Source organism: Chenopodium album, chromosome 18 (genome assembly GCF_948465745.1).
Source record: "Chenopodium album chromosome 18, dcCheAlbu1.1, whole genome shotgun sequence".
Taxonomy (NCBI): domain Eukaryota; kingdom Viridiplantae; phylum Streptophyta; class Magnoliopsida; order Caryophyllales; family Amaranthaceae; genus Chenopodium; species Chenopodium album.
The window spans coordinates 31518112-31530632 of NC_137851.1; the positions used below are offsets into that span (position 1 = coordinate 31518112).

The 12521-nt window shown below is 42.1% G+C and overlaps 1 protein-coding gene across 2 annotated transcripts in view; it reads right to left on the reverse strand.

Moving 5' to 3' along the window:
• Positions 1–219: 219 nt before the first annotated feature.
• The window catches only part of LOC145590779 (uncharacterized), a 33196-nt gene continuing 20894 nt past the window's right edge, over positions 220–12521 (reverse strand). Inside the window, exons 15-18 of one of the 2 annotated variants that reach the window (XM_081647178.1) lie at positions 8893–8991; positions 8761–8819; positions 1327–1432; positions 220–722 (exon numbers count right to left, since the gene is read on the reverse strand). In XM_081647178.1, the coding sequence (XP_081503304.1) occupies positions 558–722; positions 1327–1432; positions 8761–8819; positions 8893–8991 (429 nt within the window). In that variant the 3' untranslated portion in view covers positions 220–557. The remainder of the gene's footprint in view (positions 723–1326; positions 1433–8760; positions 8820–8892; positions 8992–12521) is intronic. The other variant, XM_081647177.1, reaches the window with a different exon arrangement.

A 12521-nucleotide genomic window follows, 5' to 3' on the forward strand; every position in this document is an offset into this window, starting at 1 on the left:
TATAACTCATACTTTCAATTCTTACACCTCGACACTGCAACTACTTTGATTTAAATTATTTACCCTTCTATATAACACAATAAAAGTAGTGTTATAGGTGTCAAAACTCACCCGACCCAAACTGATGTGACCCGACTTAAAAGTAATTAGCATGACTTAACTTCAAAGTACGCCCAACCTACCCCAACGCTATTGAACTCAACCCAGACATTCAAATTGACACCTCTATGTTGTAGAACACTTTGACCACCTGACTGTTACAAAGTTTATAGAGTTATAACTTAATATGTTAAATGTATCAGTTTGATAAATAAAAAAGGAATCAAACTGTTTTCTCTTTTCATTTCAACTCTCAGCTCTAAAAGACAAACTAATTAACTAAATAATACTCCGTACCATGTATACGCTATATGAAGTATGGTACTATACAAAGGAAAACTTTGAGGGAAAAAAAAAAAAAAAAAAAAAAAAAAAAAACTAATAAAACCAGACTATCAAAATTTCATGCTCACTTTGCTATTGAGGCTTAACTCTGCGATGAGCCAAAAAACCATACGTTACACTGACTTCCGGGACAATGAAGCAGCAGATTTGATTTGTATGTCCTTGGTGTATATATTTGTCAATGCAAAGAGCAAAAGCACAAACACGACTTGCGCGCTCATTATACCAAAGTGGCTGATGCTGTTCCCGATTTCCATCCAACTTCCAGTATTTCGAACCTGCTCCATTGAAAAGTTTTGTCATCAGTGAAGTTTTGGCCATTCATAATAGTGGTAAACACCATTCTTTTAGCAACATTCAGAAATCAAGATATCATAGCAAAATCAAAGATGCATATTACCAACAGTTCTCACAACTAGTACTACAAGACTAACACTTGACAGCTGCTTGACAATCAGTCAATCAAGGGAGAGATTCAAATTTATCAACCAAGTGAAGAAGGCTTAAGGCAGACAGCTGATTTTAGCATAGTTAACAGTTGAATGGCTAAGCAAGCATGTCACCATTGCAGCACCATCATAAAAAATTCAATCAATTAGTCACATCAGCCACTAAAAAGATAGTAGCATAGTTAACAAGCTGAAAAGCATTAATCTTTGGGGTATTTCTGATATCAATTATGGCTTTTGGGAGCCTTCAAACTATTATGAACGCTTTATTATACTACAAGATTTGCAAAACCTTCAAACTTAAAGCTTTAAAAGTAATAAATTTGATGGTAAAGCAAGGACACAAGTATCAACCGCAGTTTTAGGGTTACTAAGGATAAGAGCAAACAGTATGACAAATAAAATAGAAGAGAAGGGTCAACGGGTGACATACCAGGAAGAAGAAATGGATAGTCATGACGTCCGAGAAAAGTATGACAAGAAAATACAATCCCAGACGTGGGACTCGAATAAGTTTGGTTATGGCACTGAAGGCACAGCTGTGTACAAGATAAGAATTGTCAGTGCCTGAGCAGAATACTAGACAACAGCAAAGCAACAATATAAACTTAATTTCAGTATTTACAGCTCCAGCACAGAAGCAAATAGCTAATTATGCAATCCTAAAGTCTACACCACATGCAAAGGTTCATGTATAAGAAGACAAAGTCCAAGAGGCTTCTCTTTTTCCATGAAAATTTCAATCATACTGAGCACACATTATAGTTGGCAAGATCAATTTACAAAAGGTTGACTATTTACCATTGCTGCTTGATAACGAGCAGGTCAAATGTTCAGAATAAATGTTCATTTGTGAGAGAACAAATACTACCATCACAAGGAAAAATGTGTTTTCATGTACCATCGTTTGAAAAATAAGAAAGTGCAACCAAAGCATGATGCCCTAAGGTAGATGGGTCAAGTTTTCACAAGTTAATACTCCCTCCGTTACACATTACTCGCAACAATTACTATAAATGACCGGTACACATTACTTGCAACAAAAAATTTTCTTTCCTTTTATAGTAAGTTTTTTTGTGTGATTTTACAAAATTAGCCTTACTTTTTTTAAACACCCTAATTAAACTACTGATTTTATCTTATTAACTTAAACCTTAGCATTAATTAACTTAACCATTTCCACCAAAATAATTCTCCTTCTATCTAAATTCATCATCACCTTCATTGGCAACCACCACCACCACTACCACCGATCTCCAATCTTTGTTCATCAACCCAGATTTTTCTCTCTTTGTTCATCTCCCCTCAATTCGATCGCAACAATCTATGGAAACCGTCACCATCATCGGAAGTCACTGCCACTGCATGTCCCCTTGCTTGTGGCCGCCTCCGTTTTCTCTCTCTTCCTTTTCTTGTTGTTTCGTCATTGCCGCTGAAGCTCAAATTTGAAGTTTTATGGTCAAATTTAAACATGAAAACTCTAGATCTTGAGTTTTGATGGTTAAATTTGACGAATTAAAGTTTTAATTGATGAATTAGTTTGTCATTTACATCCCTTTAGTTTATATTTTTAGGGTTGCGTTTTTCTAGGGGCGGGATTTTTGGGTTCGTCAGTTCGTGGATTGTGGGTTGTGTGGTTGTGGGTTTTGGGTTCATTGGTTGTGATTTTTGGGGTTCTGGGTTCGTGGGTGGTGGGTAATGGGGTTTTGGGTGGTGGTGGGTTATGGTTGTTTCGTAGTGCTTGGTTGTGGTGTTGGTCAGTGTTTCGTGCCGCGTGCCACTGGGTGATGGTGTTGGGTGGTTTCGTGGTGATAGGTGGTGGTGGTTCGTGAATTCAGGTGCTAGGTTGTAAACTTTGATTTAATTTGGTTTTTTTTTTTTTTTTGGGGGGGGGGGGGGGGGGGGTGGATTAACATTTAAGTATATGCCCTTATTTTTCATTAATCATGCTTTCAATCTTTTGCCTTGGAGTCCGCAATCCCCAAGCTTGTTGCGAGTAATTCGTAACAGAGGGAGTATATAAGCCTAATTCAAACCATAGAGCGATTTCAAAAACATTTACTATGGTGCTGCTACAAATGAATTTGTGGCCTTGTACCCTGCACACTCTAACAACGACAATCATCACAGCAACTAAACTACCTTCACCTCTTTTGTTTTTTTTTTTCCTCCCTCTCAAAAGAGTTAGCACATATGTAACACTGTCATGAGTCATCACGACCAACAAACAAAGGGAGAAAGCCCGCAAGACTGTGACGAGTGCACTAATTCCTAAGGACCGTGGCTTGATTACTTATGTGCGAAGGAGGAGGGGTCAGCCAAGTAATGAGGAGCCAATGAGGGGAGGTCTGTCAAGGAATGTGACAGCAGGGCAGTCACCACCAAATCAGTGAAGCAGCCCCTGAGATCATGACAGCTGCTGCATCCTTGTTTTGTCCTTCTTTTGTCAGCACTTGTATATATAAGAAAGGGAGGGTAGGAATTGCGAGTAGGCAAGATCATAGTAATTTCTAGGACTAGAGAGTGGTGCCCTAAAGGTGCTAATAGAGACTAGTAGCCTCAAGCTACTCTTGTTTGCTATTTCCATTTTCAAGTTAATCAAAAAGCTGCCCATCTTCCCCAAGATTGAATCTTTATTGCATAATTCGATTTTATTACAAGTCCTTAGCTGTTCGTTTGTTACAAGTGGTATCAGAGCGGCGGTCCTGCGCCTGCCGGCACTGGGAAACCACCCTCCGTACTCTGCTTTCCAAAAAAAAAAAAAAAAAAAAAAAAAAGAGAGAGAAAATATGGTGACCTCGACAACCCAACGGTGTGATAATCTGGATGAACAGATGGCCGGAGTACAAGCACGGCTGGAGGCCTTAGAGGCGGCGATGAAAACTCAGGAAGAAAGTCTCAAGAAGTCATTGGACGAGGCCAGTCAGAAACTCGACAACCAATTTGAGTTGCTTCGGCAACAGCGGAGGCGAATGCCACGAACCAGGCCCAGTTCTTCGAGGAGTTGCGGGGTTTGGTCAATAAGAGAAACCATGAGCAAGGCTACACTCCGGGAAACCACAACCAAAACGGAGGAGGAGACCAATATTGGAGACCAAGAAAGTTGGACATGCCTCTATTTGAAGGGACGGATCCAGACGGGTGGATACTAAAAGGGGAGAAATACTTCACACACTACCATCTCACGGAGGAGCAAAAGCTTCAGGTGGCGGTGTCGGCTATCGAAGGTGATGCACTGAGGTGGTTTCAGTGGGAGAATAGGCGGCGACCGATTCCGAGCTGGGAAAGCCTTAAAGCAAGGGTCTTGCGCCGTTCCGGCCAACTCACGCCGGCAGCCTTCACGAACAGTGGCTGGCTGCGAGCCAGGAGACCACCGTGATTGAGTATCGCAAGCGCTTCATCGAGCTTTCAGCCCCTCTTGAAGATATACCAGAGACAATCTTGATGGGTCACTTTATTAATGGGCTAAAAGACGAGATTAAGGCTGATGTTAGGTTAATGAACCCATTTAATCTGGAGCAAGCAATGGAGATTGCGGGTCGGGTCGAGGAGCGTAATATGGTTAGTAGGTCGAAACGGGTCGTGCCCAACTTCTTTGGTACGGGTAAACCCGCAGCGAGTGGGTCCGGGTCTTCGGGATCCAGATCCGTGACCGGATCCGGACTTATTCAAACCTATGGAACCCCGATTCAACAAGCCTCCACCTTCAAGGGGTGGCCAAGGGCACCCACTGAATCGCAAGCGTCGGTGAACGCGCCCAGAACCACCGCGACGTCGACGGCCAGATTTGGAGAGCCGCGGCGCCTCTCCGATTTTGAGCACCAGGAGCGCAAGGCTCGAGGCCTCTGCTTCCGGTGCGACGAACGCTGGAGCGTCGGGCATCGCTGCAAGAACAAAGAGCTGAGTGTTCTTTTGCTCGGAGAAGAAGAAGACGCGGCCGCCGGACCGTCTAAACCACCGGAGGCGGATTCCAGCGATGAAGAGGTGGCGGTTGGAGCATCTCTCTGCTCCTTGGTGGGGATTTCGAGCCCGAGAACAATAAGTCTGGAGGGGAGAGTCGGTCCTAAGGCGGTGGTGATCCTGGTGGACCCCGGCGCCACCCACAACTTCATCTCCGAGCTGCTGGTGGCGGAGGTGGGAGTTCCGGTGGCCGGAGATCGCGAATTTGGTGTTTCGCTTGGAAATGCCGATGTTATTTTGGGAAAAGGGAGGTGTACCGGAGTTCGGGTGGTGCTCAAGGGAGGCTTTGTGGTGGTGGACAATTTTTTGCCACTTAAACTAGGAAGTGCCGATTTAATCTTGGGCATTGAGTGGCTGGAAAAACTTGGTTCCGTTACTAACAATTGGAAGACTCATGTGATGAGTTTCAAGGTGGGAGAAGAGTTGGTAACCTTGGTGGGTAACCCGGCGTTGGAGCGCTCGAAGGTGTCTTTGAGGGCTATGATAAGAGCGTTGCAACATGAGGGTGGCGGTTTATGGGTGGAAATAAACCAAGTGGAGGCTGCTGCCACGAGGGGAGGAGATGAGGGAGCTCACGGGCCTGCTGTCCCACCGTGGATGGAGGGTATTTTGGGGCAGTTTGGAAGTGTGTTCACGACTCCTAAAGGGCTGCCTCCTCGGAGAGGGCACGAACACGCCATTGTGATGAAAGAGGGGAGTAATCCGGTGAGTGTTAGACCCTACCGGTACCCTCAATTTCAAAAAGATGAGATCGAAAAAATGATTAAGGAGATGTTGGCGGCCGAAATTATTAAGCCATCAGTGAGCCCTTTTTCGAGCCCGGTCTTGTTGGTTGGGAAAAAAGACGGCTCGTGGAGGTTTTGTGTGGATTACCGTGCCTTGAACCGTGAAACAATCCCGGATAAATACCCCATTCCTATCATCGATGAACTCTTGGATGAATTACATGGAGCGGCCATTTTTTCAAAGTTAGACCTCAAATCGGGGTATCATCAAATATTGGTGAGGGATGAGGACACTCACAAGACGGCTTTTCGTACCCACGAGGGCCATTACGAGTTTTTGGTGATGCCCTTCGGGCTCACTAATGCACCCGCAACCTTTCAAGCATTAATGAATGATGTGTTTCGGCCATATTTGAGGAGATTCGTGTTAGTGTTTTTTGACGACATACTTATTTATAGCCCCAACATGGACTCACACCTTGAACACATGAGGATAGTATTAACCGTCCTCAAGGAGAATAGCCTAGTGGTGAACTTCAAAAAATGCAAATTTGGGCAGCCACAAGTGGCGTATTTGGGGCATGTGGTGTCCAAGGAAGGGGTGGCCGTAGACATGGAGAAGATCAAGGCCATGGTGGAGTGGCCAACTCCCAAGAACTTGAAGGAATTGCGTGGTTTCTTGGGGCTAACCGGTCACTACCGCAAGTTTATTAAAGGCTATGCTCAAGTGGCCAAGCCATTGACCGAGCAGTTGAAGAGAGATAATTTTGGGTGGTCCATTGAAGCTACAAGGGCCTTTGAGGCACTCAAGGCAGCCATGGTCGAAGCTCCGGTCCTCACAATGCCAAACTTTGGCAAACTCTTTGTGGTAGAAGTCGATGCCTCGGGCTATGGATTAGGGGCGGTTCTCATGCAAGTTTCAAGGCCAATAGCTTATTATAGCAAACTTTTGGGACCAAATTCACAAGCTAAGGCAACTTACGAGAAGGAGTTGATGGCCATTTGCTTAGCCGTAGAGAAGTGGCGCCACTACTTGCTAGGCCGCCACTTTGTAGTGAGGACGGACCAACAAAGTTTGAAGTATATAATGGAGCAACGGGAGGTTGGAGGTGATTATCAAAAATGGTTGCGCAAACTTTTGGGATTTGACTTTGAGATTCAATTTAAACCCGGGGCAAGCAATAGGGTGGCCGATGCCCTTTCTAGGAGGGGCGGCAAGGTGGGGGAGTTAGCCACCATGGTCATGGTGCAAGGGATCGAGTGGGGAGAGATTGAGAAGGAGGTGTGCACCGACCCTTTGCTGGGCAAAATTGCAGCAGCATTGAAGCAAGGGAAAAGCACATATGCGGGTTATACCTTGGAGGGAGAGAGGCTCATGTTCAAAGGGAGAGTGGCGATTCCCAAGACCTCCACCTTAATCTCCAAATTGTTGAAGGAATATCATGATAGCCCCATTGGAGGACATCAAGGTGAAACCAAGACTTATCTAAGAGTGGCGGCGGAGTGGTATTGGATTGGGATGAGGAAGGACATAGGGGATCATGTCTGGCAATGCTCCATTTGCCAACAAGCTAAGTACTCCCAATTGCATCCCTCGGGTCTACTACAACCTCTTCCGATACCTAAGGCCATTTGGGAGGACATTTCGATGGACTTTGTGGAAGGCCTTCCAACATCGAAGGGAATGGACTCCATCTTGGTGGTAGTAGACCGCCTCTCCAAGTATGCGCATTTTGTGGGTTTAAAACACCCGTATAGTGCCGCAACAGTGGCTGCCACCTTTGTGAGGGAGATTGTTAAGTTGCACGGATTTTCTTCCTCCATTGTTTCGGATCGAGATCGTGTATTCATGAGTATATTTTGGCGTGAGTTGTTCAAATTGCAAGGAACGGACCTCAAGAGGAGCACGGCTTACCATCCCCAAACCGATGGCCAAACCGAAATAGTTAATAAGACATTGGAGACATACTTGCGATGTTTTGTGAATGGGCAACCTAAATCGTGGGGGAGGTGGTTACATTGGGCGGAATATGCCTATAATACGGCTCACCACGAGTCAATTGGGTTCACTCCTTTTCGAGTGGTCTATGGAAGAGATCCCCCAAGATTAATCAAGGTGGGCAAGGGTCAAACACCCGTGGATAGTTTGGATGAGTGGCTGCAAGAGCGGGATTGGGTGCTTGATGACCTCTACATGAACTTGCTCAGAGCCCAGCAGCGAATGAAGGCTTATGCCGATTCAAAGAGGAGAGAGGAGGAATTTCGGGTGGGAGATTATGTGTATTTGAAACTGCAACCTTACCGCCAGACATCTCTAGCAAAACGCCCCAATGAGAAGTTGTCCCCGCGCTTCTATGGTCCCTTCTTGGTGGTGGAACGCGTAGGATTGGTGGCCTATAAGCTGAGTTTACCATGCTCTTGCAAGGTGCACCCAATTTTCCACGTTTCTCAGTTGAAGCTTGCGCTTGGAAATCAAGTAGCTAACCCCACAATACCCACTCAGATTACAGAGGAATTGGAGTTGGTTGTGGAACCTGAGCAGGTCTTAGATATCAAGGTGTCTCAGGACTCGCAGCAAGTCAGGGAGGTGCTAATTAAGTGGGCAGGGCTGCCTACTTTGGAGGCCACTTGGGAGGAAGCTTCTTTAATTAATGAGCGTTTTCCTTCTTTTCACCTTGAGGACAAGGTGAGTCTTCTAGGGGGAGGGAATGTGACGAGTGCACTAATTCCTCAGGACTGTGGCTTGATTACTTATGTGCGAAGGAGGAGGGGTCAGCCAAGTAATGAGGAGCCAATGAGGGGAGGTCTGTCAAGGAATGTGACAGCAGGGCAGTCACCACCAAATCAGTGAAGCAGCCCCTGAGATCATGACAGCTGCTGCATCCTTGTTTTGTCCTTCTTTTGTCAGCACTTGTATATATAAGAAAGGGAGGGTAGGAATTGCGAGTAGGCAAGATCATAGTAATTTCTAGGACTAGAGAGTGGTGCCCTAAAGGTGCTAATAGAGACTAGTAGCCTCAAGCTACTCTTGTTTGCTATTTCCATTTTCAAGTTAATCAAAAAGCTGCCCATCTTCCCCAAGATTGAAACTTTATTGCATAATTCGATTTTATTACAAGTCCTTAGCTGTTAGTTTGTTACAAAGACATATTGCATATAGAGCTGATGGAAGAATAACTTACATTACAAGCATGAAGGGAATAAATAGCTTGAAAATCAGAAGGGCTGCCATCAAGAAAGGCTGCAACACATCAACGTTAGAACAGTTTGAAAAGCAAAGTCAAGCAATTTTAAGGGTTCATTCCTTCACTTACACTAAAGACGGTGATGAAGCGGTACACAGATGATATCTCAAAACTAGCGATACTTGCAAAGTTTCCCGTGCCAAAAAATGCAACATTGAACAAGACCATCTGGATAGTAATCATTACACTTGTTACTAATGATAGTAAAATCCAAAATAGAATGTAAACTTGACCACAACTGCTAGGTCATATAATAGAAGACACTCCAGCAAACATACATACTAAGCCATAAAAACCTATCTTACTGCTTTAAACAGGCACGCATATAAATTAGGGCAAGCAACCAAGACAATTTTACTTAGTTCACCTGACATGTCAGGTAAGCTAGGAATGCTGCCAGAAGTTGAGGGTTATACTTGCCAGTCACAACTCACAAGTATATGATACAGGGAACAAAACAAACAGAGAGCTTCAGTGTTGTAAGAGTGATGCTGAGCATTAAGGGCAAGGTGATATTATCTTCCAAAAGTTTAGATCAACCCAAGAATCTGTGAAGCCAATATATCTTTACTTAAAGGTTCTCTAATTTGGTTGGATAACCCAACTGTTCACTTTTTGAACTACTAAACTACTCAACATGAATGTTGTGATTTAGAATATAGGAGCAATCAATAGAAAAGTGTTCCTTCTCTTGCCTATCATGGGCACTAGGAAAGTGGATCTACTTTGTCTACAAATGCTAGCTTGTCAAGTTCTTTCTTCTTGTATATACCAGAAAAATGAGGCCTCTAAAACTACAAATAAATTGCATAAGTCCAAGCCAATAAAGAAGCAACAATGAATTTATAACAATGGCGGATATTAACCAAATCCAAGACTCGATATTACAATTTAGGATTCTCAAGAAAAGTAAAGAAACGATAACATAGATAATATTAATCCTATGTTTAAACTAAAAGAATGGCCATTAATTTACATATTTATTTTAAAAATTTGAGCTAGAAAAAGATTTAATGAAGCTTATAAAAACTAAAATAACAGTTATTAATATATATGTTTATTTTTAAAATCCGAGCTAGAACAAGATTCATTAAAAGCTTATAAACAAAAGCAAACAAATTTATAGACGACTAGAAACAAGTTGTTCACGAGCATATACAAATTGAGCACTTAGTTATTTGAGCTAGACTACTTATTAATCAAGTTCCACATTCAATAATTACGATGTCTCCTCCATTGAAAATTCTTATGGACAATTTGCACCCAACTTACATTAAGTACATGACAATAGCATAAATCCTCTTACCCCGTCAAAAAAAAAAAAAAAAAAAGCATAAACCCTCTTATATTTAATGCAAGACAATAGCACAAAAAATGGATATAGATGAGAACATACAACTAAAAGGTAAATCTCAAAGTCCATAGTGAAATTTTTGATTTTTGTTAAAAAAAACCCTACCCTTCATCAAACTTTATATGGGGAAAAGGAAAATACACTGAATAAAGGTGTTGAATCCTGACAATGCACATCATCCATTATGCAAGGAGAATTTGTCTTCATAGTCAGCTTCCAAAGCTCCCACCCCTCTGGAAATGAATACTAGAGGGGCAACACACAATCAAAAGACAAACCCCTCAGCCTTAGTTTTACAATCTAATTCAATAACAATAGACCCCTTTTGTCCACCCACTACTAGGGATGGCAATGGGGTGGGTCGGATGCGGATGATGGGTACCTCCATACCCATACCCGCCTAAAAATCTTATACCCATCCCCGCCCCACCACCTGTGACGGATACAATATCCACATCCGTACCCGCCCCGCCCCACCACCCGCTTGGATATCCATATCCACCCCATACCCGCCACAAAACCATCCCCAACCTACTGCCATAATGACGTATTGTATCACATTTATGACGATTACATCAAATTAGGTTAAAAAATTTGAGACTCTTATTGTTTGTGCAGATTGGGCCTTGGAGGGTATCAAGTTTCATAAATTCTAAACTCTTCTAAAGGAAATATGGGGCGGGTATAGGGCGGGGTGGTCATGGGGCGGGTCTACTCTAAAATCCATACCCGCCCCCATCACCCATGGCTGGTACACATTTTGTACCCATCACCCGACAAACCTCCCTCCATTCCCGCCCTAATGGGGCGGCACTACTAGAAATAGGTTCCGACGGACCGTTATTTTCGTCGTTAAATTTGAATTTTGCGAGGAAATTAAATTTGTCGTAGAAATCTGTCAGAAAACTAAAATTCCGACGGAATGTCCCTCGAAAACCTTCCGGCGAAATTAATTTCGATCGGAAACTAACCTTTCCAACGGAATATTCCGTAGGAAAATTATTTCCGACGGAATATTCCGTCGCAAAGGTTAGTTTTCGACCGATATTAATTCTGTCGGAAATAATATAAAAAAAGGGGGATTTTAGAGTTTAGGGTCTTTTTTCTGAAACGGAAAAAAGGGGGAAGAGAGAGAACGAAATAAAGGGAGAAAGAGAGAAAAAGAAAAAGAGGGAGGGAAAACCAAAGCCGCCATCGTCCACCGTCGATCTGCCGCGCGCCGTATACTTCCTCGTGTTTTTGTCGGCCGCCGGTGGGTAAGTGTAGTGAATTTTATTTATTTATTTTTTTTTTTTTAATTAAAATTTTTCGATAAACCCTAACCACCACCACCTTGTCAACAGCCACCAGCGGGCTCTCACCTCTACCACCTGTCGTTCACAAGCCGCCGCTCGGTAATTTTTTAATTAATTGTGTTTTTTTTTTGTTTAAACCCTAACCACCACCACCACCTACAGGTTCCTCCTTTTCTCCGTCGTTGCTACGACCAGAACCACCACCACCTTCATCCTCCCGTCATTCTGCCGCCGTTAAGTGTTGGCTTTTTTGTTTATTATTTTTTTTTTAATTTTTTTTTGAATAAAAATTGACATCTTAAACCCTAAATAAGGTTTAATTATAATTATTTGTAGGATTTGTACATTTACTTGCTTTGAATCTCAATAAAAAGTGTAGATCTAGAGGTTAGTGATATTATAAACCCTAAAATTCTTAGTTTAGTTTATATTTGGCATGTTAGTGACTTACATATATGTTAGTTTATTATTGTTTTTATTTTATGTTTAAATATGTTGAAATATTTGAAATGAATGTGTTGATTATGATATGTTAGTTTAGTTTGGTTTAATTTATTATAGTAACTAGCACTTTACCAAATATTATGATATGTTAGTTTAGTTTGATTTAGTTTAATTTTATATTTTTAAATCAAATAAAAAGCTCTTTACCAAATCCATATCGCTTAGAGTGCACTTAATATGTTGAAAATAATGACCCTCATCCATCCTAAAAAAAAATAACTCAATGACATACAAGCAATGTTATAGTATGAAATTTCATAATATTGTTACAAAAAACTCTTTGTTTCTCTTGACAGATTTCAAGTCTCTTATTTTTGTAGCTTAATTTTTTTTTTGTTCCTTTTCAATCATCATCCTCGCTATAGAAAAATTTTACATAGAATTTGGAGAGATATATACTTTTGAATTTTATTTTTTTTTTTTTTTTTTTTTTTTTTTTTTTTGGGAGCTTAGGTAGTGATGGGAAAAAATCTTTAGTGGAAATTTTTGGATTTATATTAGAGATTGGGGAACATAAAGGGTTAATGAGTTAAATGACTAATGTG